The sequence below is a fragment of the Mesoplodon densirostris genome, chromosome 14, assembly GCF_025265405.1.
Source record: "Mesoplodon densirostris isolate mMesDen1 chromosome 14, mMesDen1 primary haplotype, whole genome shotgun sequence".
NCBI classification, from domain to species: Eukaryota; Metazoa; Chordata; class Mammalia; order Artiodactyla; family Ziphiidae; genus Mesoplodon; species Mesoplodon densirostris.
The window spans coordinates 6,636,961-6,663,988 of NC_082674.1; the positions used below are offsets into that span (position 1 = coordinate 6,636,961).

The window sequence follows — 27,028 nt, forward strand, 5'->3', positions numbered from 1 at the left end:
GCCCCAAGGCCCTTGTACTTGCCTCTAATAAAGCACTTACCACATTATATGGTGACTATTAGCTCCTCAAAGGCAAGAGCCGTGATTTGTTCTTTAGTTGCCCAGCACGTTCGGTTGGAAGTCATTTAATGACTTTCGTAAAATACGAAACACCTTACGGTGTTCATCTATGTACAGCAGGAGTCCTGTTATCACCTGGCCTCCTGGCCTTCCTTACCGTGGGGCGAATCACGCTCCCTTCGCGGTCACGCCTGTCGGGACAAGCACGTGGAAGTGCTGTGCTGCCAGGCGGCGCCTGGGCCCGTGCTTCTCCCGGGCGTGGCTCACTATCATGAATCTCAAAATGGGGTCATTTAAATCTGCCATCAAGTCTAAGGCCTTCCAGTGAGAAAGCACCACAACTGGACTTTCTCATACGTGTTCATCTAGCATCTTTGTACAACAGTACAAGTTAACAGAAGATGGTTTCCCCACCGCTGTGCACGACAGCATCGAGAAGAGCCTGGAAGTGCAGCCCAAAGGTCCCTTAAGCCTGTAATCACGGTACAGAAACCGAGCGGCTGTCCCAGTGCTCAGCTTCTCAAAAGCAAAGACCAGATCCATAAACAAGGCCAGTGAAAGCGCCAACAGCAGGACTGGGAAAGCCAACTCTTTTTCTTTGTAACAGGACAGTCAGCACCCTCTTTACTTTATAAGTCTGTTTTAAGAGAGAATACAAGATACTATATACTAAGCTAAGGTTCTTCTAATTGCCTCCCAAAATGTTTATAATGTGACAACAGTTTCTTTTAAATAATTTTTTTTTTTTTTTTTTTGCGGTACGCGGGCCTCTCACCGCTGTGGCCTCTCCCGCTGCGGAGCGCAGGCTCCGGACGCGCAGGCTCAGCGGCCATGGCTCACGGGCCCAGCCGCTCTGCGGCATGTGGGATCTTCCCGGACCGGGGCACGAACCCGCTCCCCTGCATCGGCAGGCGGACTCCCAACCACTGCGCCACCAGGGAAGCCCCTTTTAAATAATTTTTAACCAGTTAAAAAGTCAATGACTCCTGAGAGTATTACTATTGAACTGAAGAATCCTTCAATGAAAAAAGACCATTGCTTCTCAAGACAGGCCTGATATTCAGTTCTAGAGATGGAATTTAAAGCCTCTGAAATCAGCAAACACACACATATATTTTTAAACTACTGTTTAATCAGTTTTAAAGACACACAAATTAGAAAAAAAACATTTATATGTTCAGTTAAAAACATCTTTAAAACCCAGCAATAAGCCACCAGTGCAGCTCTGAGGACACAGACTAGAAACAAGGGGTTATGAAATTATCACATCACAGTGTAACTGACATAGTGGTAATCTTAATTTACCATACAACAGGAACTACTTTATGGATCTGTCGAAAAATAACACATCTTTAAAAAAATATTTTGGAATCATAAAAACAAAAAGCACAGACACCACGTTCTATTCTCCCCCAGCGAAGGCAAATGAAGGGCTGTGAATACTGGCTGCTGGAGCTGGGCCCGCCTCGTGTTGGGGTAACAGTGTTCAACTACTCCTACGCAGAGATCAAGATGCAAGCTTTAAAGGAGGGCAGGAATGAAATCCCACATTTTCACTCCGCATGGAGGAGGGTTTCTCTTGTTCCGCGGGAATTATTTTTACTCTCATTCCTACTGCTTTCCATCGTGCCCCTTGGGGCTTGGGGAGGCAGGTGCAGACGAGTGACAGAAGACGGAGCATGTGTGCTGGTTTGATTCCTCTCTCCTGCGATTAAAAAGTCAGGAGCAAACGTACTTCGTTGACGAATCCATAGATACAGAACCAAAAATACTTAACATCGGAAAAGAAGCATATTTGAAAGGTCTGTCGAACTCTTTACACGTGTTTGCCCTTTAATAGGAAAAACAAAGAGGAATATTGACAAGTCAACTTCTCAAAGTTAACCCAAAATAGAGACTGGGCAGGATACAGTCACTTACGACTCCAGTAAAAGGCAGCCAGTCACTTTTTCCATTTCAAACATGTTATTAAGAAAATGGTTAGTCCTTCTACTGATGTTGCTCTGTAACTTCTGGTTTTTCATTACATTTCCATTTCTTTTTATAGTAGCAAAATTTGATAAAATGTGACTGGAGAGATGGCTAGCGTCACTGAGGAAGTTAGACAGGGGTTTTGCATGGATCTTTGTACTCTTATCTATAGATCATACAGTCCTGGGGTTTCTTTTGTTTTGTTGCTTTATAAAAGGTGTACAGAAAGAAGACAGTTATAATCAGCGTTAAAGGCAAGACAAATTAGTTGGCATAAAAATGTGTCTTTAGGCTCCATTTCAGAAAGTCTTCCCAATCAATGACCTCTAGAGCTTGTCAGTTCTTTACTGGGGTTTGCATAACGTTAAAAACCTATTAAAATAAATATTATTTGAAAACATATATAAAACTTTATTAAGCAGCCCACCAAGTAAAATGTAATTGGCTGCATCCTCTGTACAAGAGCTCAAAAAGCAGCTTAGTTGTTGATTCTAAGAGCAGTCCTACAAAATGCCAACATGGAAAATTTCATTTAAAATTTTCTTCTGTAATGAGTTACTAGAAATAGATTTGACTAAGTGGTGCTGCAGGAAAACACGGTAGAGACCCTCTGCATCCTAACAGACCCTCTGCATCGTAGTCTTTCAAATCCATATTTCAGAGTGAAATTTCTTTTTTTAAAGCAAATCTTTTTCTTTAGCATAAGGAGTGTGCACTGATACAAACACTTTTACAAGGAAGGGCTGTAGAAAGCAGAACTTTCAGCATCTAATTTAAGTGTCTAAACGATCAGCTACTCGTTAAATGTACACCGGGTTATCTGTAATTTTTATAAAGTCCTGGAGGGCAGTTAAGATTACATTTCACAGTGTTACTCAGAATTCTGCACCTCTGTTAAATATGATGTATTCAGTGTCAGCCAGGATGGACTATTAGTGGCTGAATAAAACTCTTAAGAAATACTGGTTCATATCTAAAACTCTGGACAAATGCTTCACTGACACAGCAATAATAGGCACCATTCTGAAACAATTATTCTCTCAAGTAATTTTTTCTTTCGACTAAAATGCAGAACTCTTCAAATCAATAAACTAATAATTTTGGACAATTTAAAATAAGGAAACAAAAAAAAAGCACAAATGTTCAGAGTTGTTCATGAACTTACAAATGAAAATTTACAAGGTATACATTTTAAATAGGAAAGATTTTTGTCCTAAGTGTAATCTAGTCCTCGAATAAAAGTATAAATTTTATAATTATTTTAATGTCAACATTTTAAAGTAATTTTTTCTGTAGTTTAAAATAAGGTATAACTAAATTAAATATTCTTTAAATATCTTTGAATGAAATAATATTTGAGAAGTTATATGGTGGTAAACCCTGTCCAGTAAAATTGATAATTCATATAACATAGTTTTTAGCAATATATTCCTCAGTTTTACATAGCACAAACAGAAACCAAAAAAGCGGAGAAATCAAAAAGAGAAAATATTTTCCTTCAGTGGAGACTATTTCGTTATGAAAGAGTCATTTCAAGGGCTGTGTTCAGTAGAAACGGTATGCTGCACGCCTTCTGGTTGCCTCAGAAAACTTTTGAAAAGTCAGGGCTTTGAGCTCAAGTAGTAAAAATAAGTGACCATGAAGATAATCTTGATGGTGAATCTGCCCCGGTTCGTGACTCTTACAGACCTTGCTAACGGTTTCCATTCATTACAAACACAACTGGTCACAAACTTTTGGAACTATAACCCTTTGGGCTTATTAAGGAACTTTCGGCTAGAGGACAGGTCACTCGTCCAAGTCACAAGGCTCACTAATGACTGAGCCAGATGAATATCCAGGTCTCCTCCCAGGACAATTAGTGCTTCAATGTGGGTTACCTCTACTTTTTAAAACCATTCTTTTTACTGAAAAATTTTTCTCAAAACTGGTATCTGTGGAAATCTTGTATGTGAACATCACACATGGTGGGAATCAGTAACAAAAATACTTTTTAAGCAAAAGTATGGTGGAGGCATAAGTGGCGGCTGGACATTTTGGAAGCCAAATAAACCTTCTCTATTATGCTGGGTATTTTAGAAGCTAAATAAATTTCTTCAGTTACCCTGAGTTCCAATTATAAATGCTTATTTTAAAAACCAAGAATAAGCGGGTTGTAAAATGGTGACAGCTGAGATACATCAAAATAAATTAACTGCTATTGTTTCAAAAAATAAAATTGTGGGAAAAATAAGTATTTTGTTCATTTTTTCCCTGAGTAGTATAACAATAACCAAAAATATTGATATAAATATGATGCTGATTGATCATCTCTGGAGTGGTTTCATGGCAACTGAAGAGTGGAGAAATAATATAAATATGCGCTGAATCCTATTCTGTTGATTAAAAAAGAAGCAAGCACATATTACAACGAATCCCTTTAAGTTTAACATAGTAGAGATATACCAGTCTTCAATTCTTCTATTATAATTAGAAGTAAAGTATTAATCCTTACAACACTCCAAGCAGATATATTCAGTTTATAGAGCACAAAAAGTCTCTTCTTGAGGAGGAAGGTCAAGCTGAGAATTAGAATTATTCCTTTAGTTTTTCTCCTAGATTGTATACCTGTGATTATAATTTCTCCAAAATTAAATAAAAGCTATTCAAAACCCATTTCATACAAAAACAAAAAAACCCAAAATACCTAGATAATCCAGGGGGATGGAAATCAGTCAAATTGTATATATAAGGTATTATCTTCAAAGTAATTGGAAAATTCATCAATCATCTTGCTTTCTAGATGGTAGTGCTATGATTACCTTCATTGAGCGAAAAACAGGTAACAGTGATATTAGGTTTATAGGCTGAGAAATCAAAAATAGTCAGGTAATAGAACTAAATCATGATTATTTGTTAATGGCTACGTAGGCTGAACAAAAAGGAAGTTTTTAATGCACTTTCTTGTTTTCACTTATGACATGCCTAGACTTGTCTTTTAACCTCTAAATTTGTTTACTTTTTCTTAATAGTGATCAGATTCTCTGCAGCATTAATTAAATGGAGGAGACATTGTGGGGGGCAGATACTTTCCATGATTATTCTTTTCTAGCCTCTCACATTCCACAGTTTGCTTAAATTCAATGCATGGGAAAACAGAAAATTTATTTAGCAATCCGTCTTTTCCCAGGAGGTAACAGGGCATGGCTAACATCATCAGGTTGAGAAAAAAAAAAAATTACCTTTAGAAAAATAAAAACATTTCATATAAACAAAGAGGAGGCTATTTCTAAAGTTCTGGGAAGGTACACTGATATTTTTGCTGATTAGACCTCAAAAGTTCCAAGTACATTTGCTTTTCCTTTCGTCTTTAACTGAACTACTACACAGCTTAAGCCAGAGAGCTGTTCTGTCCTTAACTTCATTTGCAAATTTATTAATGACAAAAAAAAAGAGAGACTCATCATAAACAATTTGCATTTCATTTAAAAATTTAAGGCAAAAAAGAAAATAAGTTCCACAAAAGATGGGTCACAGGAAAGTGAAGTCAGAAGGCCCTGCCCACCCTTCTCCCTTTCCGCCCGTGATTCATCATCTCCGGCCGTGGCCCTGATGCCAGGCTGGCATCACATGCCACTCCTCTGCTTTCAGCTACTACAGCATCAAAAGACTGTGGGGTTAAAGGAGATACCCAGCAAGTCAGGCGAAATTAATTATGGTGAAAACAGCCCATAAGAAAAAAAGCACATTTTTCTACTTAAATAATCTGAAACTCATTAACAAGCGTTAGTGGCAAAACTTTTATGTGAGAAGTTAAGAGTTTGGAAACTAATTTATATTATTCCCTACAGAGGTGGTCCAGATCCAATGACTTTAAGTTTTCATTTTCCTAAAACTTTCCCAAATACAAATTGTCAAGGATGAAAAAGTGATTAGCTAGAGAGTAATTTCACTCCATGATTTCTCTTTCAAAACCTTCAAGCAATCTCCAGCTATTATTTTCACAATCCTTTTATCATTCTATATAATTTATGCTTGATACAATTCTTTTAAAAGTCCAACGTAGTAAAAAGTGATTAAGCTTTTATGTCTTACCGAATCACAAAGAACTCAGATAAATAGGGACGAAGCGCACTTCTGCAGAGCATCGGTCACCTGCCCCGCACACCTGTGTGCGCTGGTCACAGCTGCCACTGGCTCAGGCTCCGGCCCCCGCAGTGCTTCCTTCACTCACGTCTTCCTTCTTTCCTTTGTCATCTTCTCTCTCTCTCCTTTTTTTTTTTTTTTAAGAAAAATAGCTTAAAATATCACATTACCAACCTTTAATTATGTTGAAGAAATCCTTCCTTGAAGGGCTCTCTGCCTGACACAGGGTAATTAAACTCTCCAGGAAATTAGCATCCATCACTTTACAGTTTCACAACATACTGTAGTCATTTGAGATACTTTAAGAAAACCCTTCAAATACTGAGATGTTTATTGCATTTTAAAGTATCCACAGTCTTAAATATCCTGTTCAAATTCCTCCGGAATTCCTGTGCAGCATACAACATCTAATATTGAAATAGTGTTCTCACAATACTACACTTGAAAATACCATTTAGGAAACAATATTTTAGGAAATAGACAGTTTAAGGCAAGACATTCATTTGGAAAAGTTAATTTTTCTCAGTCATCTAGATTGACACAATTATTTTTCCATCTCTTCAGTGCCTTGGGATACACAACATACATTCAGCAGCAGGGCACACTTATGACCCTATGGACATATGCTGAGGTCCTGAGTGCCCATTGAAATAATGGAAACATTTTTGATAAGGCATGGCCCACAGGGACATGGCATGGGAGGGGTCTTTCACTCCATTTTCAAGCTGGTATACAGGGCGTTCCCTACCTAAAACTGTCCGATTTCCCCCCACGTGATCTCTTTCCCAACAGACACAAACCCCTTGAAAGGTGCTAAGATTGGTTTCTGTTAACATACAAAAAATAGCCATCAGAGTGCTTTCCCCATCATTGCTTTAATGATGAATGTCTAGAGGCTATTTCTTGATTCTGATTGCAAACATTGTTTGTTGTGGAAAAACTATTCTGTCCCAAAGAATTTTCTCTTTCATCAAACTTTTTGGATCGTGACAGCTGAACGTTTTCATGTGTATTCTTTCCTCTTTGAGTTTTTTTCACCGGCAACAACAATAATACTAAGATACCAGCAAAGTGAAGGCTGTAATACCAGGAGCTAAAAGAAAAAAGGAAAACTTTACTTTATTAAATTCTGATAATTAACATGACTTAACTTGACATTTGTCAAAATGTCACAAGCCCCACCTCGGATGTGTATATTTACTACACTATTCTTTTTTTTTTCTTTTATTTATCTATTTAATTCATTTATTTTTGGCTGCACTGGGTCTTCATTGCTGCGCGCGGGCTTTCTCCAGTTGTGTCGACTGGCTGCTCGTTGCGGTGGCTTCTCTTGTTGTGGAGCACGGGCTCTAGGCATGCGGGCTTCAGCAGTTGTGGCGTGTGGGCTCAGTAGTTGTGGCTCGTGGGCTCTAGAGAGCAGGCTCAGTAGTTGTGGTGTGCGGGCTTAGTTGCTCCGCGGCATGTGGGATCTTCCTGGACCAGGGCTCGAACCCATGTCCTCTGCATTGGCAGGTGGATTCCCAACCACTGCACCACCAGGGAAGCCCTACACTATTCTTTTACCCATCCCCCTTAGATGAAACTCTAACCATGTATGCCAGTGGGTATTTATAAAGCGCTCATACTAGATATCATATTGCATTCCTTTGTAAAGGTCATAAGGCCAGGACTAAGCAGAACAAGACAAAAATGTACTTATTAATAGCTGCAGAGATCTGAAAAGAAACCTCTCAAATCCACAGAATCAAATAGTGAGCAAACTGTGGAGGTAGTAAAGGGACAGTAATAGCCTTGCCTGCTATTTACTGTCCCTAATTAAGTTACAAATATTCCAATGATGTGAGTAATAGATAAGCAATATTGCTTCTTGATGGTTACTGTCACAAAATAAAGGTCACATTAGTAAAGATATTATTAGAAGTATCATGCCTCAAATTAAATATAAACCAAATGTGACCTCCTGGTTCTATAGCTGTAAGTGCCAGTGCCTGTGAACAAGGTACCTGAGACAGAAAATCCAACCAATAGCTCAGTCACATTTAGACATATGTAAGAATTCTGTTCACATGGACACTTTAACAGAAGTTACTTATGTCTTCCTGTATTGTTATTATGACTCTGTGCTGTCACTCTAAATGCTAGGGTAATGGAAAATAGTTTTTGATCTCAAAGATATCACTATCTACTATGGGGGGAATGGAATTTGGTGGGGGAGGGAGAGAAGATAAACAGATAAACGAAATATGGAATTCAAAACAATAATTTCTATCATGTAGAGATGACAAAGTACCAATGAAATATAAAAGAGTGGAAAGGGAACCAATAAATGAAATACAAGTAATTTATTATCTTTTGACTGAAGAAATTAAGAGAATTAATAATTCGTTATAAAGAACAAGCTATGCTGTTTTTTAACTGCTTCATCATATTCTTTATTGTTCATCTTTTTTAAGTTTTCCTTTCCTTTTGGAGTTAGCAGTCTTATAGCTGAACTCTTGTTCCACAGACTTTACCAACCGTTACTGGTGACTGTCAGAGGATATATTTTACTTCCGTCCCTAAAATATCCCTAGTGACTCTTAAGCCTCCGCTTTAACAATTAAACTCTTAAACCTTGGCTCTAGAGCAGGGGTGAGCAAACTACGGCTTGTGGGCCAAAGCTAGTCTGATGTCTCTCTCTTTTTTAAACTGAGATATAACTGACATATAACATTATTAGTTTCAGGTGTACAACATGATGATTCGATATATGTATATATCATGGAATGATCACCACAATGATCTAGTTCACATCCAAGTGTAGGAAGAAGAGCTCTACTCTCCAGTGTAACCTTTGAGAGATCTGAAGCAGTGGTTACCCAGCTGACATTCCTCACTGTAAATCACACTCTCATCGGAGGTCTGAGTGGTGTTAATCATTCCATAAATAAACTTGTGACTGCTTGGTTTAAGATTTAAAAGTAACTGACAATGCACTTAACTGCAGGAAACAAGCTAGGGTACTATTTTTCTATTCTACCCAATAGCAAGAAGCTTTCTTTTAAAAATAAATTAAAATGAAAAATAAATAAAATAAAATAAAATGATACAAAGGAACTTATTCACAAAACAAAAATAGACTCACAGACACAGAAAACAAACCTATGGTTACCTAAGGAGAAAGGGTGGGAGAGGGATAAATTAGGAGTTTGGGATTAAAATATATACACTACTATGTATAAAGTAGATAACCAACAAGGACCTACTGTATAGCACAGGGAACTATACTCAATATCTTGTAATAACCTACAATGGAAAAGAATCTAAAAAAGAATATATATATATACACACACACACACATACATACAAATGTAAATAACTGAATCACTTTGCTATACACCTGAAACTAACACAACATTGTAAATCAACTATATTTCAATAAAAAATTTTGTTTTAAATTTCCGATGGCTTATTTTTAAGAGTAACACTTACCTGTAAAACATGAATGATGGCTTCACAGAAAGAAGAACGAAGGGCACAACTGTGTAACTTATCGCTATCTGAGTCACTATCCACGTCATGACATCGTACAATAGCTTAAGTTGGGGAGGTTCGAGGAAATGATGTCTAAAGTTATTTCTCACCTGAAATAAACAAAAATATTTACCTTTAACATTGCTTATAAAATCACACTGACTATATCAACTGTTTCAAGGATGTGGAATAAGCAAAACTCTCGTACATTGCTGGTGGGCATCTAAAATGGTACTGTTACTATGGGAAAGGCTGGATCTGGTTCAGAAAAAACGAATACACATATGTACAAAAAATATGGAGAGTGCAATGGGGAAGCACGGGAGCAAAGTGTGTGAATCTGGGTAAAGGGCGTAGAGGAGGTCTTGGCAATTTTTCTGTAGATTTGAAGTGGTATTAAAATTAAAAGTTCCCCCCCCCAAAGTTAAAAATGACACTTCCTAGAGCTCCTTAAATCATATTTTGTAAACTCTAGTACAGGCACACCGTGTTTTACCGTGCTTCACTTTATCCTGCTTCGCAGATACTGCGTTTTTTACAAACTGAAGGTGCGTGGCAGCCCTGTATCGAGCGAGTCTACTGGAGCCATTCTCCCAACAGCATTTGCTCGCTTCTTGTCTCTGTGTCACATTTTGGTAATTCTTGTAATACTTCAAACTTTTTCATTATTATTATATTTGTAATGGTGTTGTGTGATCAACGACCTCTGATGTTATTACTATGACTTGCTGAAGGCTTAGATGATGTTTAGCACGTTTTAGCAATATGTATTTTTTCATTAAGGTATGTATACTTAGACATAATGTTATTGCACCCTTAGACTACACAATAGTGTAAACATAACTTTTACGTGAACTGGGAAACCAGAAAAATTCGTGGGACTCCCTTTACTGCAATATTCACTTTATTGCCGTGGTCTGGAACCGAATCCGCAATGTCTGCCTATACGTAAATAAGGTTCATTCCGTGATCAGTTTTTCTACTATGATGAAGGGAGACATCCTTCCTCTTCTTTAACCTCTGCATTTGTGAAAGACAGCTATTATACACTGAGCTTAGGTCAAAGAGCACTTATTAAAATGAATGGCAATTACACACACCATTCACTAGGGGAAATTGGGAAGGGCTTCTCAGGAAAAAAGTGCTTTCTAATAACCACTATTTCAATACTTTTTAGCTTCTAAAACAGTCAACACATTTCAATTTTGATATGTGCCAACTTAACGAAACACTATTTTTTTTCTCTTGTGTCCCCGCTTTTTTCGTCTAATATGGTTATAGGTGAAGCGTGGCCCTGCTCTGAGATGCCACGCGAGTTCTTCAGAGGGGATGCAGTGTGAGGTAAGTGGCTCTTCCGCACACAGACCAGCATGCTTAGTGGCAGGGCCCTACCCAGGCTTCCTGCGTTGCTCAAGGAGGCAAAAGCTCCCTGCACTCTCTCCCCTGCTGTCCACCAGGGGCAAGTCCATTGCCCAAGGCGTGGCTCTCAGCATGCCATTCCCACCCTTACCCACCTTCCCTGACTCCCTGACGTGGGACAGACAGAATGAGGATGAGGCTCTTCCCCAGTTTGCTGTTCAAGTTCTTCTATTACTGGCCTCTTCCCCTCTCTCCAGCCCAACCCCACCCCTGCCCTTTGCCTTTGCTCGTCATTCCCAAACACACCACACACTTTCTACCTTGGTTTTGCTAATGTCCTTTCTACACCTAGAAAGGCATTTTCTCCCCCCATTACGCTTCAGTCACTACTGCAATAACTTTCGTCATTCAAAGCCCAAATCCAAGCACACTTTCCTACTGGGGCCACCTCTAGTCAACCCAACCAAAAGGGATTTCCTTCCCTCTAAACAGCTAGGGTACTTACTATCCATAAAAGCGATGGAATCTATCATATATGCCTTGTGGTATATGTACCCACACCCCCCCATATACAGACAGATACCTACACACATACAGACACCTTATGCCCCTAGACTACAAACCACAGAAGAATAGCCTTTAGTTAATACTTCTTGACATTTTACCTCATATATCTCCAAGGTACCTTAAAACTGAATACAATAAACATCTGCGAGTTTGTTCAATGAAGCCACCTCACCTGTAAGTGACCTAAGAAGCTTGTTCACACACTGTTTTTGTCACTTTCCTCCGACTGACTTCCAAGGACTTACACTAAACTGCCCGCTTCTTTCCCAGGTCACCAACCTAATTCCTCAACTGTTTCCCAGATAATACACCAGGTCTCAAATACCCTACAGACCTGCGGTCTGCTTCCCACGTGGTGTCCGCCATGGGGCAGGGCCCGTCCACGTTATCTAGGCCTGGCCACGGTCCCCTCTTCATCTAAAAGAGGACTCAAAGGCTGTAGTTTTCAGGAAACTTCTCTAAAATAAACCTGCTCGTCTGGTCGTCTCTGTTTCACCCAGTTTTCAGCAATCCTTCCGAAGATTCTGTGACCACGAGGAACAGGGTGTGGGGGCCTCTGTGGGCCGGGCCTTCCTCTCAGATGAGCCAAGCGCGCAGCCCGCGAGGCACACTCAGCACACTTGCCAGGCACACCTCCCAGGCAGCCTGCAGCACTGACCCGGCCAAAGGAGCATGGCTGCCCAGTAGGTAAGAGGCTTACTGGGCCTTTGGCACCAGGCCACGTGGCCAGCACCGCAGGACGAGAAGGGACTCATACTCACAGCTCGTGCCGCCAACGTCATCACCACTCCCGTGAGAAAAGTCAGGTAATAGCCTGGGTACACCCCGTGCCAAATGGCAGAGAGGATGAACGTCTGGATGGTTGGACTCCAGGAGGTGCGCTCATAACACACCCTGGAAACCATGGAAAACATGAGTGATTAGAGCTTATCAAGTCCACAACGATCACTCTGATTCCTGGCCAGGACCTAGGGAAACAGCCACAACTTATTCTGAGCATCAGCTTGATCTGTGACTTCACAGAGGTCACGGCTATTAGGGACCAGGTGTATGAAAAGAAGTTTCATTTCCATCTTTTTACTGGTACACGTAATGGCCAAATTGATCATTCCTAGTGTTTGGGAGTCTATACTATGTACAGAAGAACTTTAACAAATATAAAGGTTACTTTTGTTTCACATTATTTTATTATTTTCTTTAGTAACATTTAGAACTTTCAACTGATCTAACGATAGTCTTCTGGGAAGTAGGCTGTGCTTAGTGTAAAGTTTTCCTGTCACAGGTAGAGAACTTGGATGAAAATAAGATTTTCCTAAGGTATCATATTTAAAATATAACAACAACAAAAAATAACACAACAGATTAGCTCGGAAAATCCGCACCCATTGGGGAGACTGCAAGGCACCATGAAGCGATGATAATGTGTTTTGGATATTTCAAGAGGTAAAGGGATTGAACGTGTCATGAGTAAAGCACATGACAAAAGAAGGCTTCTTTACACAGAACGGTGCTTAGAGCCCGCCCATCACAGGAGCAGTCTTCTATAAAATAAACTCACAATCGGGCAGGGTGCCCCATCAAGAACAAGGAAAAAGGACCACTGGGAGTTTCGGCGCAGTGTCCTAACTCCGGCTTTTGTGATCGGTCCTCTGCCTTCCCCGTGTGCACGTGACAAGCCCTCATGACTCTCAGCACAGGCGCCTCTCTGCCCCTCGTTCTCGCATGCTTCCCACTCACTCTCATCATCCTCACGACAGGGGGCAGCACATGGAGATGACTGCTGAGTTTGTACCAAGACGGTGACCTCCCACTGCAGAGGCGGGGTCTCTGCATCCTGTGCCCAACATATAGAGGTCTGTTGTCCTGAAATATTTTAAAACTGGAAGTGCTGTGCAAAATCTAGGGCATACGTATGGTGGCTGCATAGGCATTTTTGTTTGGCCAAATCTCCCATGAATGAGGGACATACTGGTGATCTCAAACCTTGGTGGGCACCTTTCAAGGCAGGCTACGAGGTCAGTGGTGGCCACATTCATGACTCACGCCGAAATAGTTCTCTGACTTGGTAGCACCCTGCTTCGGAGGACACCAACTCTGTTTTGCGGTTAACACAAGGTCACAGCGTTAAGTTAATGTAGTTAAGAATGTGAACCAGTGAAGGTCAGCCTCAAGAACTAGAGGCCAACACTCAGCGGATGACGGTTCTTGAGGGAGCTTACCTTTTGAGCCAAAGAGCTGTCTGAATATTCCAATGATCGAGAAACATCTTGAAACTTGTTGACATCTGAAAAACAAAGGAACTTTCTTCTTTGGCCGACAAAATAATGAAGCTTTAAATGTAAGTAACATCTTACTGGGCTAAGAGTACATTACTTGACAATGATGGTAGTGGACGATCTCTTTCCTTAACACCGTTTTTTCTAACAGAGTAACATCATTCTATAAAAGGAGTTACCGGGGGGAACATCTGTGAGGTAAATGGATTCTCACCATTTTCTCCTGTGTGTTAACACTTACAGGGGTAGCCATGGAATTATCCCACAGACACTCCTGGTGGAGCAGGTGAATGACCTTTCAGTGGCCGTTCACTGGGGGCTGGACTGGACGCCCCATCAGGTGCAGCCTCACTTCCTTCAGTGCCTCCCTCCCCGGCTACTGGGAGTCCTGGCCTCCCGGGACCTGCTCCCCCTGGAGGAGTGGCTTGCACATCTTCCTACCTTTCTAGTGTGTCACTCAAGCTCCCCCCACTAATGCCGCCCTCCGATCTCAGAGGGAAGCTCTGGGCTCCTGGCTGCTCCTCCTTCCCTGTGTAACCATCCCTCCTCGCTCTGCACTTCTCACCACTTTAGATTCTCTGGTCCGTTATTTACTGCTTTCGTCGAAATCCGAGGATGAAAACTTCTTACGAGGCAAAAACATCTTACTCTTTTATGAATAAGGTACATATATACATAGAGGATATAAAGAGATATACAATATATCTGTGATATTAAAATTTCATGGGGCCTGATTAGGGAAAAAAAAAGTCTCAAAAGCTCCTTCATTGGCAATAATGAACAAAACGTTAAAACACGGCCATATATTCATCACCCAATTTCCACAATTATCCATTTTCGCCTGTCCTTCGCCATTTTATTACTGACACCGTTAAGAGTATTTCAAAGCAAATACCAGACATCTTATTTCACCTGTAAATAGTTCAGAATTTATGTCCAATAAATAGGGACCTTTAAAAAAAAACTGTGATCAGGGACTTCCCTGGTGGTCCAGTGGTTGAGACTCCATACTCCCACCGCAGGGGGCTCAGGTTCAATCCCTGGTCAGGGAAATGCTGCAACTGCTGCAACTGCTGCACGTGCTGCAACTAAGAGTTCGCATGCCGCAACTAAGGAGCCCACAGGCCGCAACTAACACCCGGCACAGCCAAATAAATAAATATTTTTTTAAAAAAAGAATAAGAATAATTTTAAAAAATAATGTTACAAAAAAATAAAAAAATAAATTAAAAAAACTATGACCAAAAAAAAAAAATAAAAAACTATGACCACATCTAACCAAATTAACAATAATTCCTTAATATCATCCAATATCCATTTTGTATTCAAATACCCCTGACGGTTTAAAAACACGGTTTTCCAGTTGGCGGGCTCAATCAGGATCCAAACATATGGCACGTCTGGCTGATGTCTCTTTTAATGTGTAACAGCCCCTCTCTGCCCCCCACTTTTCCCATGCCATGCATTTGTGCGGGAAATCAGGTCACTGGTCCTGTGGCACTCCCCGCTTCTGGCCCTGGTGTCTAACTTACTTCTCTATCTTCTGGGTCCCTTCTAACGGCAGAAGGATCTAGAGACCTGATCAGGCCTGTATTTCCTGTGGTCCCACAACTGCAGGTGCCAAGGTCCAGCAGTGGGTCCAGCTGCTCCGCTCACTATTCGTTCCCGGTCAGCCTCTCACCCAAAGTTCTGGTAACTTCTCCCATCGGGAACAGCCCCTTACACAGGCTTGCAGAGCAATGCCTGCTCTTGGTTTTCCTCTCTTCTCTCCAGCTACCCCCTCCTGCATGCCTTCCTTTGCCTGGCCTGTAAGATGGGGGCTCCTTTGGGGGCTCTCGTCTCTTCCCACCCCCTCAGTGTCCCTCATGGCTACTCTCATGGTTCCTCCCAAACCCTGAAGTGCGATAGTTCCCAAGTTACAATCTCAGCCCATGCCTCAGCATTCACTGGCCTGCTGGACCACTCGGGTAAGACGGACATTTGAACACACCACCTTTCCCTTCAAACCTGAGCCTTCTCCTTGCTCCTTACCCCAGTGACAGGTACCACGGTGAACACAGGGGTCTAAACCAGACCTCTGGGCATGATTCATAACTCGTTCTCTCTTGCTGATTCCAGTGTATCACCAAGTTCTGCTGAGTCTCTTAAACAGTGTCCAGTGTGTTTACATCTTTCCAGCCCCACTGCCACTACCCTGGTTGAGGTCACCATCATGCTGGACCTACACAGCACCCTCCTCATAGGTCACTGTCTCAGGAGGGCGACGCCTTCTGCCTGACATAGCCCCATCCTCCTAACACACACACACACACACACAATCACCTCACTAGTCTAAGCTGGCCTTCTATCTTAGAAACGCCCTATACCTCTCTGATCACAGCCAATCTTTCTGTATCCCTGTAACCCCCACTCGATTAAAGTTCCAGGAGGGTCCAGATTGTACTGATCTTATTCACCGGCTCCCCAGGGCCTAGGGCACATGGTTGATGACCAATAAATACTGGCTGATTGAAAGAATGAGTATTATTGTTACAAATCTTTCAGTACCACTCTTGGGACATCACATCATAACCTATGAAGGCAAATTATGCTACTTAAAGTGTCGCATGGTAACCAACTCCCTCACGAGTTACTAACCTCTATTTGCTGAATTCTCAGGTTGGAGATTAAGTCCCAACGAGCTGCTCCATTTTTGTCGTATCCTCTGAATCCAAAGCCCGCCGCATTATTGATAGCGTCAGCTGTAACAAACAAAGGGAAAGAAACGATTACAAACCTATGTAACAAACTACTGTGTTCTCCCAGAAGATGTACGTTATCATATCCTATCATCTTTAATTCTTAAACAAAGTAGATTCATTCTCATTTTTATATGATGTTATAATAAAATGGGCCTTCCAGTTTTTAGGCTCTCCTAACAGTTTTTAGGATCTATCCTTATACGTAGGACATGAACCGTAAGGTTTGTTTCTCCTGCATAGATGACCCTGGTTTTTCTCATGGGTCTTCAACTATATATTCTCAAGAGGGTACTCGCCCAGCTATCACCAGGGTAAGATTGATACTTCCATACATTGACACGAAGGTTTATTCACGTGTTACGTACCTAACGTCCATGCAAAATAGTATTTGGGTCTGGCAGCCAAAAGAGAGACGTATAGATAGATAACCTTGGTCGGCCATGAAGCTGTAGCTTGAAAATGCTCGTCAATGTTATAGTCCACAGGTAACGTCTTAGAGACGGTCAAGTGAAATAACAAGGAAAGGCCACAGACTAAGAGCTTCTGAATGACTGCAATCTGAAAGCAAGACAAGACTTCATAAACTTAGTCGATACATATTTACGTATTATTGCCACATAACTCTTCCTGAAGGTAGTATTAACCCCGTAACTCCATCCAAAATCCTGAACTCAGGCGTGCTCAGCATTTAAAGCAGCCACTGTCTCAGTATGAACACATGAAGCCTTATGTCTAATGACTGCCTCTGGGTTATGGCTCACATCACACTAGAAACCCCAATGTGTATTTTCAGGGCTTTCAGTAAACTTAGAAAAACTAAAAGCAAACACAGGTGTATAGGTTGACTACGTAAAAATGTTAACATTAATAAGTTTTGGTAGTGGATTTTACGTGACTACACACACAGAGACACACACACACACACACACACACGGCTTATTTTTTCCATTGTGCTTTTTCCCTACTTTCCAAATTCTAGGTATTTCACGGAAAACTATTTTTATAATAAACAACTTTCACGTTTCTTTAAACCTGAAAGTTCTTTAAAGCAATTTTGTTCAAATGATAAAACCAAAAGAGCCACACCCAAGAAACAAAAAGATCTGCATAAAGATTCTGACGGAAAGAAAAGGATAATCTTTACTTTATCTGGTAAGGTTCAGTTACCTGGAAAAACACCAACTCATGGTGTTTTTAGGTTTTCAGTAGGCTAGACTATTTCAATCTGATTCAATATAAAGGAGATTATACAGGCTACAGAGGTAAAGAAACAAACAGAGGAAAGAAAAGGCTGGATCCCGATGAAAGAATGTAACAAAATACTTGGATTTAGTGTCCTGCACAGTAATCAAATAATATTCAAATTAACTACAGTGATTTGCAGATGAACACCCGTCTTTAACACTTTCTGTAACGGGGCCGAAAAGAAAGGCTCAAAGGCGAGAGTCAGAGCACATGCCTGATTTCCTGCACTTTCGAAAAACCTTTATTTATTCTCAGGAGACGCTGGAAGGTCAAGGGCTCTCTGCTGCACCTGTTCTTATTCTCATTTTCCTGGTCGTCTTTCAAAGCTTCTTCCAGTAAAGTAAGGCTACCTTTTCTTCTCTCCTACCTCCAGAATTTCTAACCTACACATCTGAATTTACAACAGGTAATTAGGGGAAAATTATAATCATAAATGAAGTGAGATGAACCGAATGACCTCATATGTGAACCTAAAAATCGGATACATCACTTTAGTAACATAATGAGAAGTACTGTGGCCATTAGACTGTACACACTAGTTTCCAGGTCTCAGTTTAAAACAAGTTAAAGTAACATATACCTGATCTCAACTACCAGCTGGCACACACACCACCAAGAGTCCCAAAAAAAGCTCAGTCAAGGCGGGATCAGGAACTCTGAAAGGCAGGGGCGAGGGGGCCTGAGGCTGGGAAGCCAGGTGTAACCCCCGGTTCCCTCAGCCTCCTCTCCCCCATGCTGGCAGGACGCCACAAGTTACCTCTCAGGGAAGCCTAACGAGAAAAGAGCCAGGCTTCAGGACACGGGTCCAGAGTGGGGCTGGAATGAATGTGGAGCCTGTGGTGGATGCATCCCGAGAGGCCATGTCCGCAGCCCCTCTCTCCCAGCTCCAGAGACCAGCAGTCAAGTCTGAACACCCTGGGCAGAAGACGGGAGAAGCCCACACTCAAGAAACCAAACAGCCTCAGAGAAAAGACCTACCGGCATCACAGCAGAGACTGACAGGTGTTCCCCAGGATACGTGCCCCACCTTCTTACATAGCAATGGATTTTCTATTTGGGCACGGTGAAGTCTAGCTAAAGACCACACGTCACAGCCTCCTTTGCAGTTGAGTGTAGCTACGCGGTCACAAGTAACATGGACAACTTCTGTGGCGAACCATCTTAGACCATGAGGATGAGGGAAACGCCCTAAGGGTGGCCAGAATGGGAGCCTGGATCCCCCGCCCGTGGAGCTGCCATATTACCCATGGACTGCTGACACTTGAGCTGTCCTGTAAGAGAAGAATAAGCTTCCACCTTGTTTAACCTCCTGTTACTTTGGTCCTTGGTTCAGCAGCCAGAACTGTATCTTAACTAACGCAGACAAAGACAATTGGGAGGCCCCCAACAAATGGGCCGCTGGGTATCTGACTGACCCACTTTGGATTCAAAGAGTCTTTGAATCCCACTCATAACACAAAGAGCTTCTAAGTGCCCTTGAGTGATCTGTAAATAACTACCACTATTTGACTGTGTGAACTATGTACATACGGAATTTAAATTTAAAATATATTAAAACAGTGAGATAATATATGAAGAGTATTTGCTATTGTCAACAGTCTCTTATTCATGATGTCCATGACCTGAAGGAGGAAAGTGATGCTTTCTAAGAGCAAATCCCATAAAAATTCAGAGTGAGGTGACAGAATATATAAAGTTGCACTGTTTTTTGTTGGGTTTGATTTACCACTACTTATATGTTTGTTGCGCTTGATATTTTTCCGGCATTTTACAAAATTAAGTCTAGCATCTTAATTCCTAATTTCCTAGTTAGGGATTTCTAAATTCCTAAATTCCTTACTAGGAATTTCCTAAATTCCTAATTTCATTCTCTTCCCAGTATTCTAAAATAAACCTCTGGGATATCGAAGCTGTTGATAACTACCTTGAGTTCCTCGTACGGCAGTGAGGCCTCTAAAGGGTTAAGTGGTCAGCCTGACACAAAACAGTCAGCGAAGAGATCTGAATATACCCAGTTTCTCGTCCCAGTTTGAGCTGGCATTTATCAGTTAACACTTGGCCAGTTAACGGAAACTGTGAAGACGAGAGCATCTTTTTGGTGTAAAACACAATGAGTCGCGCGGCGCGAAAGAGAAAATACGAGAGATTTTGCAAATGCGTGCACGTCTTCATTCACTCTTCGTTTCATAATAACTTAGACAGGAGCTGGCCCTCTGCTCCAAACCCCACGTTCAGAGAAAGCATACTAGCCCCACCTTTTGTTTTCTTTTTTTTTTTTAATTAATTAATTAATTAATTTATGGCTGTGTTGGGTCTTTGTTTCTGTGCGAGGGCTTTCTCTAGTTGTGGCAAGCGGGGGCCACTCTTCATCGCGGCGCGCGGGCCTTTCACTATCGCGGCCTCTCTTGTTGCAGAGCACAGGCTCCAGACGCGCAGGCTCAGTCATTGTGGCTCACGGGCCCAGTTGCTCCGCGGCATGTGGGATCTTCCCAGACCAGGGATCGAACTCGTGTCCCCTGCATTGGCAGACAGATTCTCAACCACTGCGCCACCAGGGAAGCCCTAGCCCCACCTTTCTGTCTCACAGACTTGTTGATTGGCCTATTTCTCATGGATCTTTAGATTCTACCAGATCAAATCCAGCAGAACTTGGTCTGCACAGAGCTGCACAGGCTCCCTGGACAAGGAGCCTCAGTTGTTCCAAGGAATAAGGATTACATTCGGGTGTGAGGCTCAGACCACCTGCGCTTGAATTCCGGTTCTCCCACTGCCACCCTGGGAAACCCTGGTCAAATTACTTAGCCTCTGAGTCTCAGCCTCCTCATCTGTGAAGTTGTGAGAAGAAAGCACCTGCCTCGTAAGACCCTCCTAAGGGCTGAAAGTGCTGTGAAAGTGTTCACTATTATTATCTTTTTTATTGTGAAAACTGGACAAGGTTTTATGGAAAAGGTGATATCTGAAGTAGGCCTTTAAAGAGGCGTAAGATTTCAACTGGCAATGGTCCGCATGAGGAGAGACGTAAGGTACAGCTGAGGAAAAAGCCTGGAAAATGAGGCTCGGCCAGATCCACAAGATGGGCTTTTCTGTAAAACACTCCATGACAACAAAACACTATCCTCGCTAAGGAATGCAGCACAGCTTTTAAAGTAACCTTATTTGTGTTCTTCAATCATGATTGTACTTCTACCAGGCATCACCACTAGGTACTGTGTGAAGTGTCATTTACCTCGAAAAATGTTTTTAAAGAAGAAGATGGGTAAACTCAAAACTTGAAAACATTAGTATCTTGAAATAAACAAGGCTAATCAATACATGTTAGAGAGGCTGCAGATGAATCTCATGATCTTACATTTGGAGATGGCTCTGTCTTTTCATACTGTATCTCTTCTTTTCCGTGTTCACCTGATTGTGTCATATGGTACGATCTGCCTTCAATGAAAGTGATGTAGTCTTTGTAAGAGCAGAGTGGGCCTGCCAGGATACCCATGAAGTTACAGTTGTAACTTAAATACTCCAGAAGGCTCGGCATGCGTCTGCAACAAAAAGACATGCAACATGTGAGATGGAACGTTTGCTTCCAGAAAATGTGACAGGAATGATCTTCTCCAATCTCACTTCTCTTATCATTTCCAAAATAAAACTAGCTTTGATTTTCATTTGTATCCATACAATGAGAATTTAAAGGTTCAGGATGAAGGAATGCACAACAGCATTTCTGGATAAAAGAGTTTCCATACAGGTCCTTATGAGCAACTACGAAGGGTTTCCACCTAACTCCTCACGATGAAACAAACCCGAGGGGGACAAGATATGGCAGGAAGAATCATCTCTTACTAGTCAATCATTCACTCATTTAACAAATCTACATGTGCACCGACTACTACACATATGCTCCAGGGTCTAGAGATACCGCAGTAAATAAAACAGAGGAATTCTGCATTCATAGAGCTTACAGAACAGCTGCAGAAAATAAACAATAAAAAAAATACATAAAGTAACTTCAGAGATGCTATGTGCAAGGAGGAGGCATTTTGTTATATGAATAAGTCAGAGGAGGCCTCTCTGATCAGGAGACGTGTGAGTCGTGTGACGGTCCCGGACAAGGGCTCCAGGTAGAGGGAAAGATGAGGGCAAAAGCCCTGAGCCGGGGGCAGGCCCAGCAGCAGGGAGCCCGGTGTGGCTGGGCGGGCTGAGCCAGGCAGAGAGGCGGGAGGGGAGTCAGCAACCCGAGGTGAGCCAACACGGGGCCTGCCTTGCAAGGCGCGGAGGGAACCTTGGATTTTATTCTGAATGTGCTGAAAAACTACGGTCGGCTTTTAAAATACCTATGTTTTGAAAGAATCCTCTAGCCCCTGGGTGTGGACAGAGAAGGGTGGATGGGGAAGACCAGTCAGGAGGCCGCTGACCTCCAGGGGGAGGTGACGGGCTGCGGCCGCGGAGCAGCAGCGTCTGCCTGCATTCTGGCAGGACAGCCCTGGGGTCTGCTGATGGACCGGATGTGCGGCGTCAGGGAGAAAGGAATCAAGGATGTCGTGCAACTTTTTTTTTTAATTAATTTTTGGCTGCGTCGGGTCTTCGTTGCTGCACGCGGGCTTTCTCTAGTTGCGGCGAGCGGGGGCTACTCTTCGTTGCGGTGCATGGGCTTCTCATTGCGATGGCTTCTCTTGTTGCAGAGCACGGGCTCTAGGTGCGCAGGCTTCAGTAGTTGTGGCTCGCGGGCTTCAGTAGTTGCGGCACACGGGCTTAGTTGCTCCGCGGCACGTGGGATCTTCCCGGACCAGAGCTCGAACCCACGTCCCCTGAACTGGCAGGCGGACTCCCAACCACTGCACCACCAGGGAAGCCCTACTGCAACATTTTTAATTCAACTGCTCTCAGGTCAGTCCAAGTGGCACACAGTATCTAAAGTGTACGAAGCATTCCAGTTCTCAATGCAGGTAACCGGGAGAAAACCAGTTAATAACGTAGGAGATTATGCAGACCATGTATATTATCATGTAAATGCATCAGAAGTGTATTTTTTTATTTTTTAAAACCAGCTCCATCTGTGAAGTCTGCCATCCACTGACAGCTATAAACTACCACAAATAAAAGCACAACTACACCTGGGGAGAGTAAGTAGGCTCTTGAACGTGTTACAGCCCTGTCTTCCTCTCTAATACAACAGGTGATCTCCTAAAAAAGCACAGTCTCTATGACCAAGAGAAGTCGACAGAACCCCCTCACGTATATTTTTATTAAATAAAACAAAGAGAAAACAGTGCTTCTGGCCCAACTGACACTCAGCTAGGTCACCCCATAGCCAAAACGCCTTAAAAATTTTTTCCTGAATTACTTTTCTACATTTAAAAGTTTTTGCAACATTAAGTAATTTTTCTTGAGGGCTCACAAGTGACAGGGAGCAAAATGTTTCTGGCAGATTTTCTCTCGTAGTTCTTTCCATGTAACAGAGGGCCTGCTCACCACCTCAGACACCTGGACAAGTGCCCCGTCGTCACAAGGCTGCCAAAGAGCCCCTTGTGCTCAGGCAACAGAGCCCCATTTTCAACACCACTTATTTCAAGACCAAAACAATGCCAGGTTGTCAAGGCACATCTCAATCTTACCATGTCCAAATATGTATCATAATTTTCAAGGACAGATGATTCTGAACCATGAAACTTGCTGATGTACAAATGACAAGTCATGTTAGGAAAGAGGCAGATAACTATGATACGTGCTATGGAATGAGAACTAAGTATAACCGTAATACTCTATTTATGACATCAAGTGGAAGATTCGTTCTTCATTCCATAAATACTTATTTGATATCAACCGTGTGTCATCCCAGGTTAGGGCTTCTCAGTCTCAGCGTTACTGACATTTGGGGACAACATTTCTTTGTTGCAGGGGACCATCCTGTGCACTGTAGGACGTTAGCAACATCCCTGGCCTTGACCCGGCAGAAGTCAGTAGCACCACCCGTCTCCTTCAGTGACAACCAAAAATGTCCCTGGCATTGGCAAGTGTCTCCTGGGGGCCACAAGCACCCCCAGGGCAAACTGCCCCTGAGGAGATGGGAATGTAATGATAAGGAAGAGGAAGGTCTGTGCTCCTGGAGCTGACAAGTGGGGGCCAGGGAGGGGGACAATCCCAATAAATGTATTATAAAACATCAGACAGTGACACATATGATGAAGGAAAGTAAAGCAGGGCCAAGGGCTCCAGGGTGCCGGAGGGGAGGGCTGTGTGGTGACGGGTGGGCTGAGTAGGGAGGAAAGGAGGCTCCAGCTCCTGTGGGACCTGCCAGGCGGCCGTCGGACCTCTGCTAGTTTATTCTCGATGGCAAGAGGAGCCACGGGAGGGTTTTCACCAGGAGACGGTGAGAATATAATCCAATACGGAGTAAAAGAATCTCTGGCTGCCGGATGGGCAGGAGAGAAAATGGAGAGCGGCCAGGAAAGCTCTGACAGTGGACCAGGTAGAGAGCGAGGTTAGGCTGGGGTGTCGTCAGCGGGAACGGTGGCGAGAGGCCAGCCCGATGAGAGACGGCCAGATGTCACGGTCAGGCGGGAGACAGGTTTCGGAGGAAGTGTTCACTTGACTTGAGGGTGAGATGGGTTTGCAGTAAGAGAAAGGAAGTTTGCCCAAGTTTTTGCAGCTGGAGGGGAAGTAACGGTGGAAGAACAGCTGGGGATGGGGAGCAGGACAAGGGACACAGAAATCAGAAGTTCTGTTCCAAACAGGTTCTGTCTGAGACACTGTTTACCCTCCACGCCTGGACGCTGCGACGGCAGGTGGACATACGAGGCCAGGGCCCAGGACAGAGGCTGGATGGGGATATAAACATAGGAGACTTCAAATGTGTGGACGGTATTAAAGCCAATGGAAGGCAAGCGGTCGCCCAGAGAAGATGGGAAAGTCCAAGGATGTGCCCAGCAGCACAGGAACACTTCGCAGTGAGGCACAGGAGGAGGAGTCAGCAGAGAAGACCAAGAGAAGCAGCCAGTGAGGCACGAGGACAGTGAGAAGCACGTGGTGGCCCAGATGGTAAGCGGCAAAGGTGTTTCACGGACTGAGCGAGCCAACGGGTCACGTGGTGCTGAGAGGTCGAGCGCCCTGCAGACCGAGGCGGCCCATTACATCTGCCAAGGTGAAGAACAACCTTGAAAGAATGGAGGCAGACAAGCATCGAGGATGGAAACCTGACTGCAGTGGGTTGGGGAGAGAAAAGGAGATGAGGAAGTAAGAAGAGAGAAATCCTTCAAGGAGTCTTGCTCTAAAGGAGTGGAGAGTCATGGGGTGGACGCTGGAAGGGGCTGTGAGGTCAGGAAGGGGTCTTTTCCCTTTAAGTTGGTGGGAATGAGCCCACAGAGGGGGAAAAACTGATGAGCGATGATGCACAAGAGGGAATAACTGAAGAAGCAAAAGCCTTGAGTTTTGTACTCAAGAAGCAACTGGACTCAGCGCTGACGTGAAAAGTTGGCCTGGGGCTGGACTGCGGACAGTGTAGACGTGGCAACGGGAAGGAAAGGAGAGTATTCTGCTACAGACACAGGCAGGCTGGTAGGTTTGGCGGCTGCAGAATGAAGTAGAGTTGCCTTATTTTCTCCAAAAAGCAAACACCATCCCACGTGCGTGTCGGGGACAGGGTGCTGGGAGTGGGGGAGAAAGGAGGACGCTGCTCCCAATCCTGCAGCAGGTGGAAAGCGAGTGGACGGCGGGGAGAAGGCAGGGGAACCGTGGTTAATACTGAGCTCTGTAGATTTAAATCTGGGGTAACAAACCCGAAACACTCCAATCGGCAAGATGACGTTTTTCCACTCTGCCTTCTTCCGCCGTTTGGGCAGGCGGAGAGTTGAATGTCACCGGGTTTGGGGTGACAGGTGGCCGTGTGGGAGGGAAAGGGGGGACCAGGGCTGAGGGGCTCCTGATGAGCAGTTCCTGGGATGGACCAAGGACTCATACAGATCACAGAGCCCAGGTCAAACTAAGCTCTTAGCAACCAAATAAATTCAAGCACATATTCGCTGATATATAAAGACTGGCTATAGTGAATATCAAAATAGAATCATTTTAAAGATGGGGAAAATATAAGAAGATCCTCAAGACGTACTACCTGGGATCAAAGGTGAGCACTTAGGGTAGGGCCTTCCTACTACACAATTTCATTCTTCTGACAGCCAAGAATATATTATTAGTTCCAGATTTACAGGAAACAAGGTGCTTGTGGGAAGTTTTTCTTTAGGTAAATTGAGGATCTGACCTCTGATTATATTAGATTAAGATAGGCCCTGCCAAGAAATTAAGCTATTCCTCAGATGAGTCCACAGAGGATGCACAATAAACCACGTAGCAGCCTATCCCAACATGAATTCCTCAAGTGCCAATGAGAATATCTGGCTAGTTCTTCAGTATTTCAAAGCATGGCATCTCTGTGCTATATTAACACATCTAAGCCCAGCACCTGCCATCAGGTCACTGGTCTATAAATGGCAGCTGTGATTATGACTCATAATTACTACGTGAAGACCAAACGATCTTCCTGTCTTCAGGGAACTCAGAGCCTCGCAGGAGAGACAGAAGATTTCATAGATGCCTTGTGGTGCACGGGAGGTGCGTGCCGTATGATGAAATACTCAAGGTGCTATGGGAGTCTTAGAAGGGAGGCCCAGCCCAGCCAGATATCGTGGCAGGAGGCGTGCAGATGGAGGAACGTCTGGTTTTCATGAACTAAGAGCTTCCAGGAGGACAGGTTAGCCTTGCCCATGAGTGTGTGTCCCCAGCAGGGACAGCGTGGACCTCGGCTGGAGACGATTAAAGGCACATACCTCACAGCTAAGCCTCTCTGTGACGGGGTCAGCTCTTCTTCCTTTCGAAACATCCCTGAGAAATAAAAATAGGCAACATATCAACTATGATTTCTCCCAGGAAAAGAATGGTATTTCTTCCCATTCATGCTTGCATTACTTCCCTCGTTCTAAATTCATGTTATAATCCCAATTTCGGTCTAACCATTTGGCATAACTAGTCCCTTTCTTTCTCATTACAACATAGGCTCAATCATGTGCCAGGACCATCATGTAACCAAATGCATCTGGCTCTGGGCAAGATAAATAACACAGGTCAGGGAGCTAATTTGACTCTTTCCTGAAGGAAAGTATTATTACATTGAAAAATTCCCCAATGCTA

General features: G+C 43.1%; 1 protein-coding gene across 1 annotated transcript in view; it reads right to left on the reverse strand.

Annotated features, from left to right (window-relative positions):
* Nucleotides 1-6,715: 6,715 nt before the first annotated feature.
* MBOAT2 (membrane bound O-acyltransferase domain containing 2) overlaps nt 6,716-27,028 on the reverse strand; it is a 107,426-nt gene continuing 87,113 nt past the window's right edge. The window contains exons 6-13 of the mRNA XM_060117416.1: nt 26,668-26,722; nt 21,207-21,390; nt 16,978-17,170; nt 16,509-16,612; nt 13,815-13,879; nt 12,357-12,489; nt 9,628-9,779; nt 6,716-7,249 (exon numbers count right to left, since the gene is read on the reverse strand). Coding sequence (XP_059973399.1) covers nt 7,024-7,249; nt 9,628-9,779; nt 12,357-12,489; nt 13,815-13,879; nt 16,509-16,612; nt 16,978-17,170; nt 21,207-21,390; nt 26,668-26,722 — 1,112 coding nt within the window. The 3' untranslated portion in view covers nt 6,716-7,023. The remainder of the gene's footprint in view (nt 7,250-9,627; nt 9,780-12,356; nt 12,490-13,814; nt 13,880-16,508; nt 16,613-16,977; nt 17,171-21,206; nt 21,391-26,667; nt 26,723-27,028) is intronic.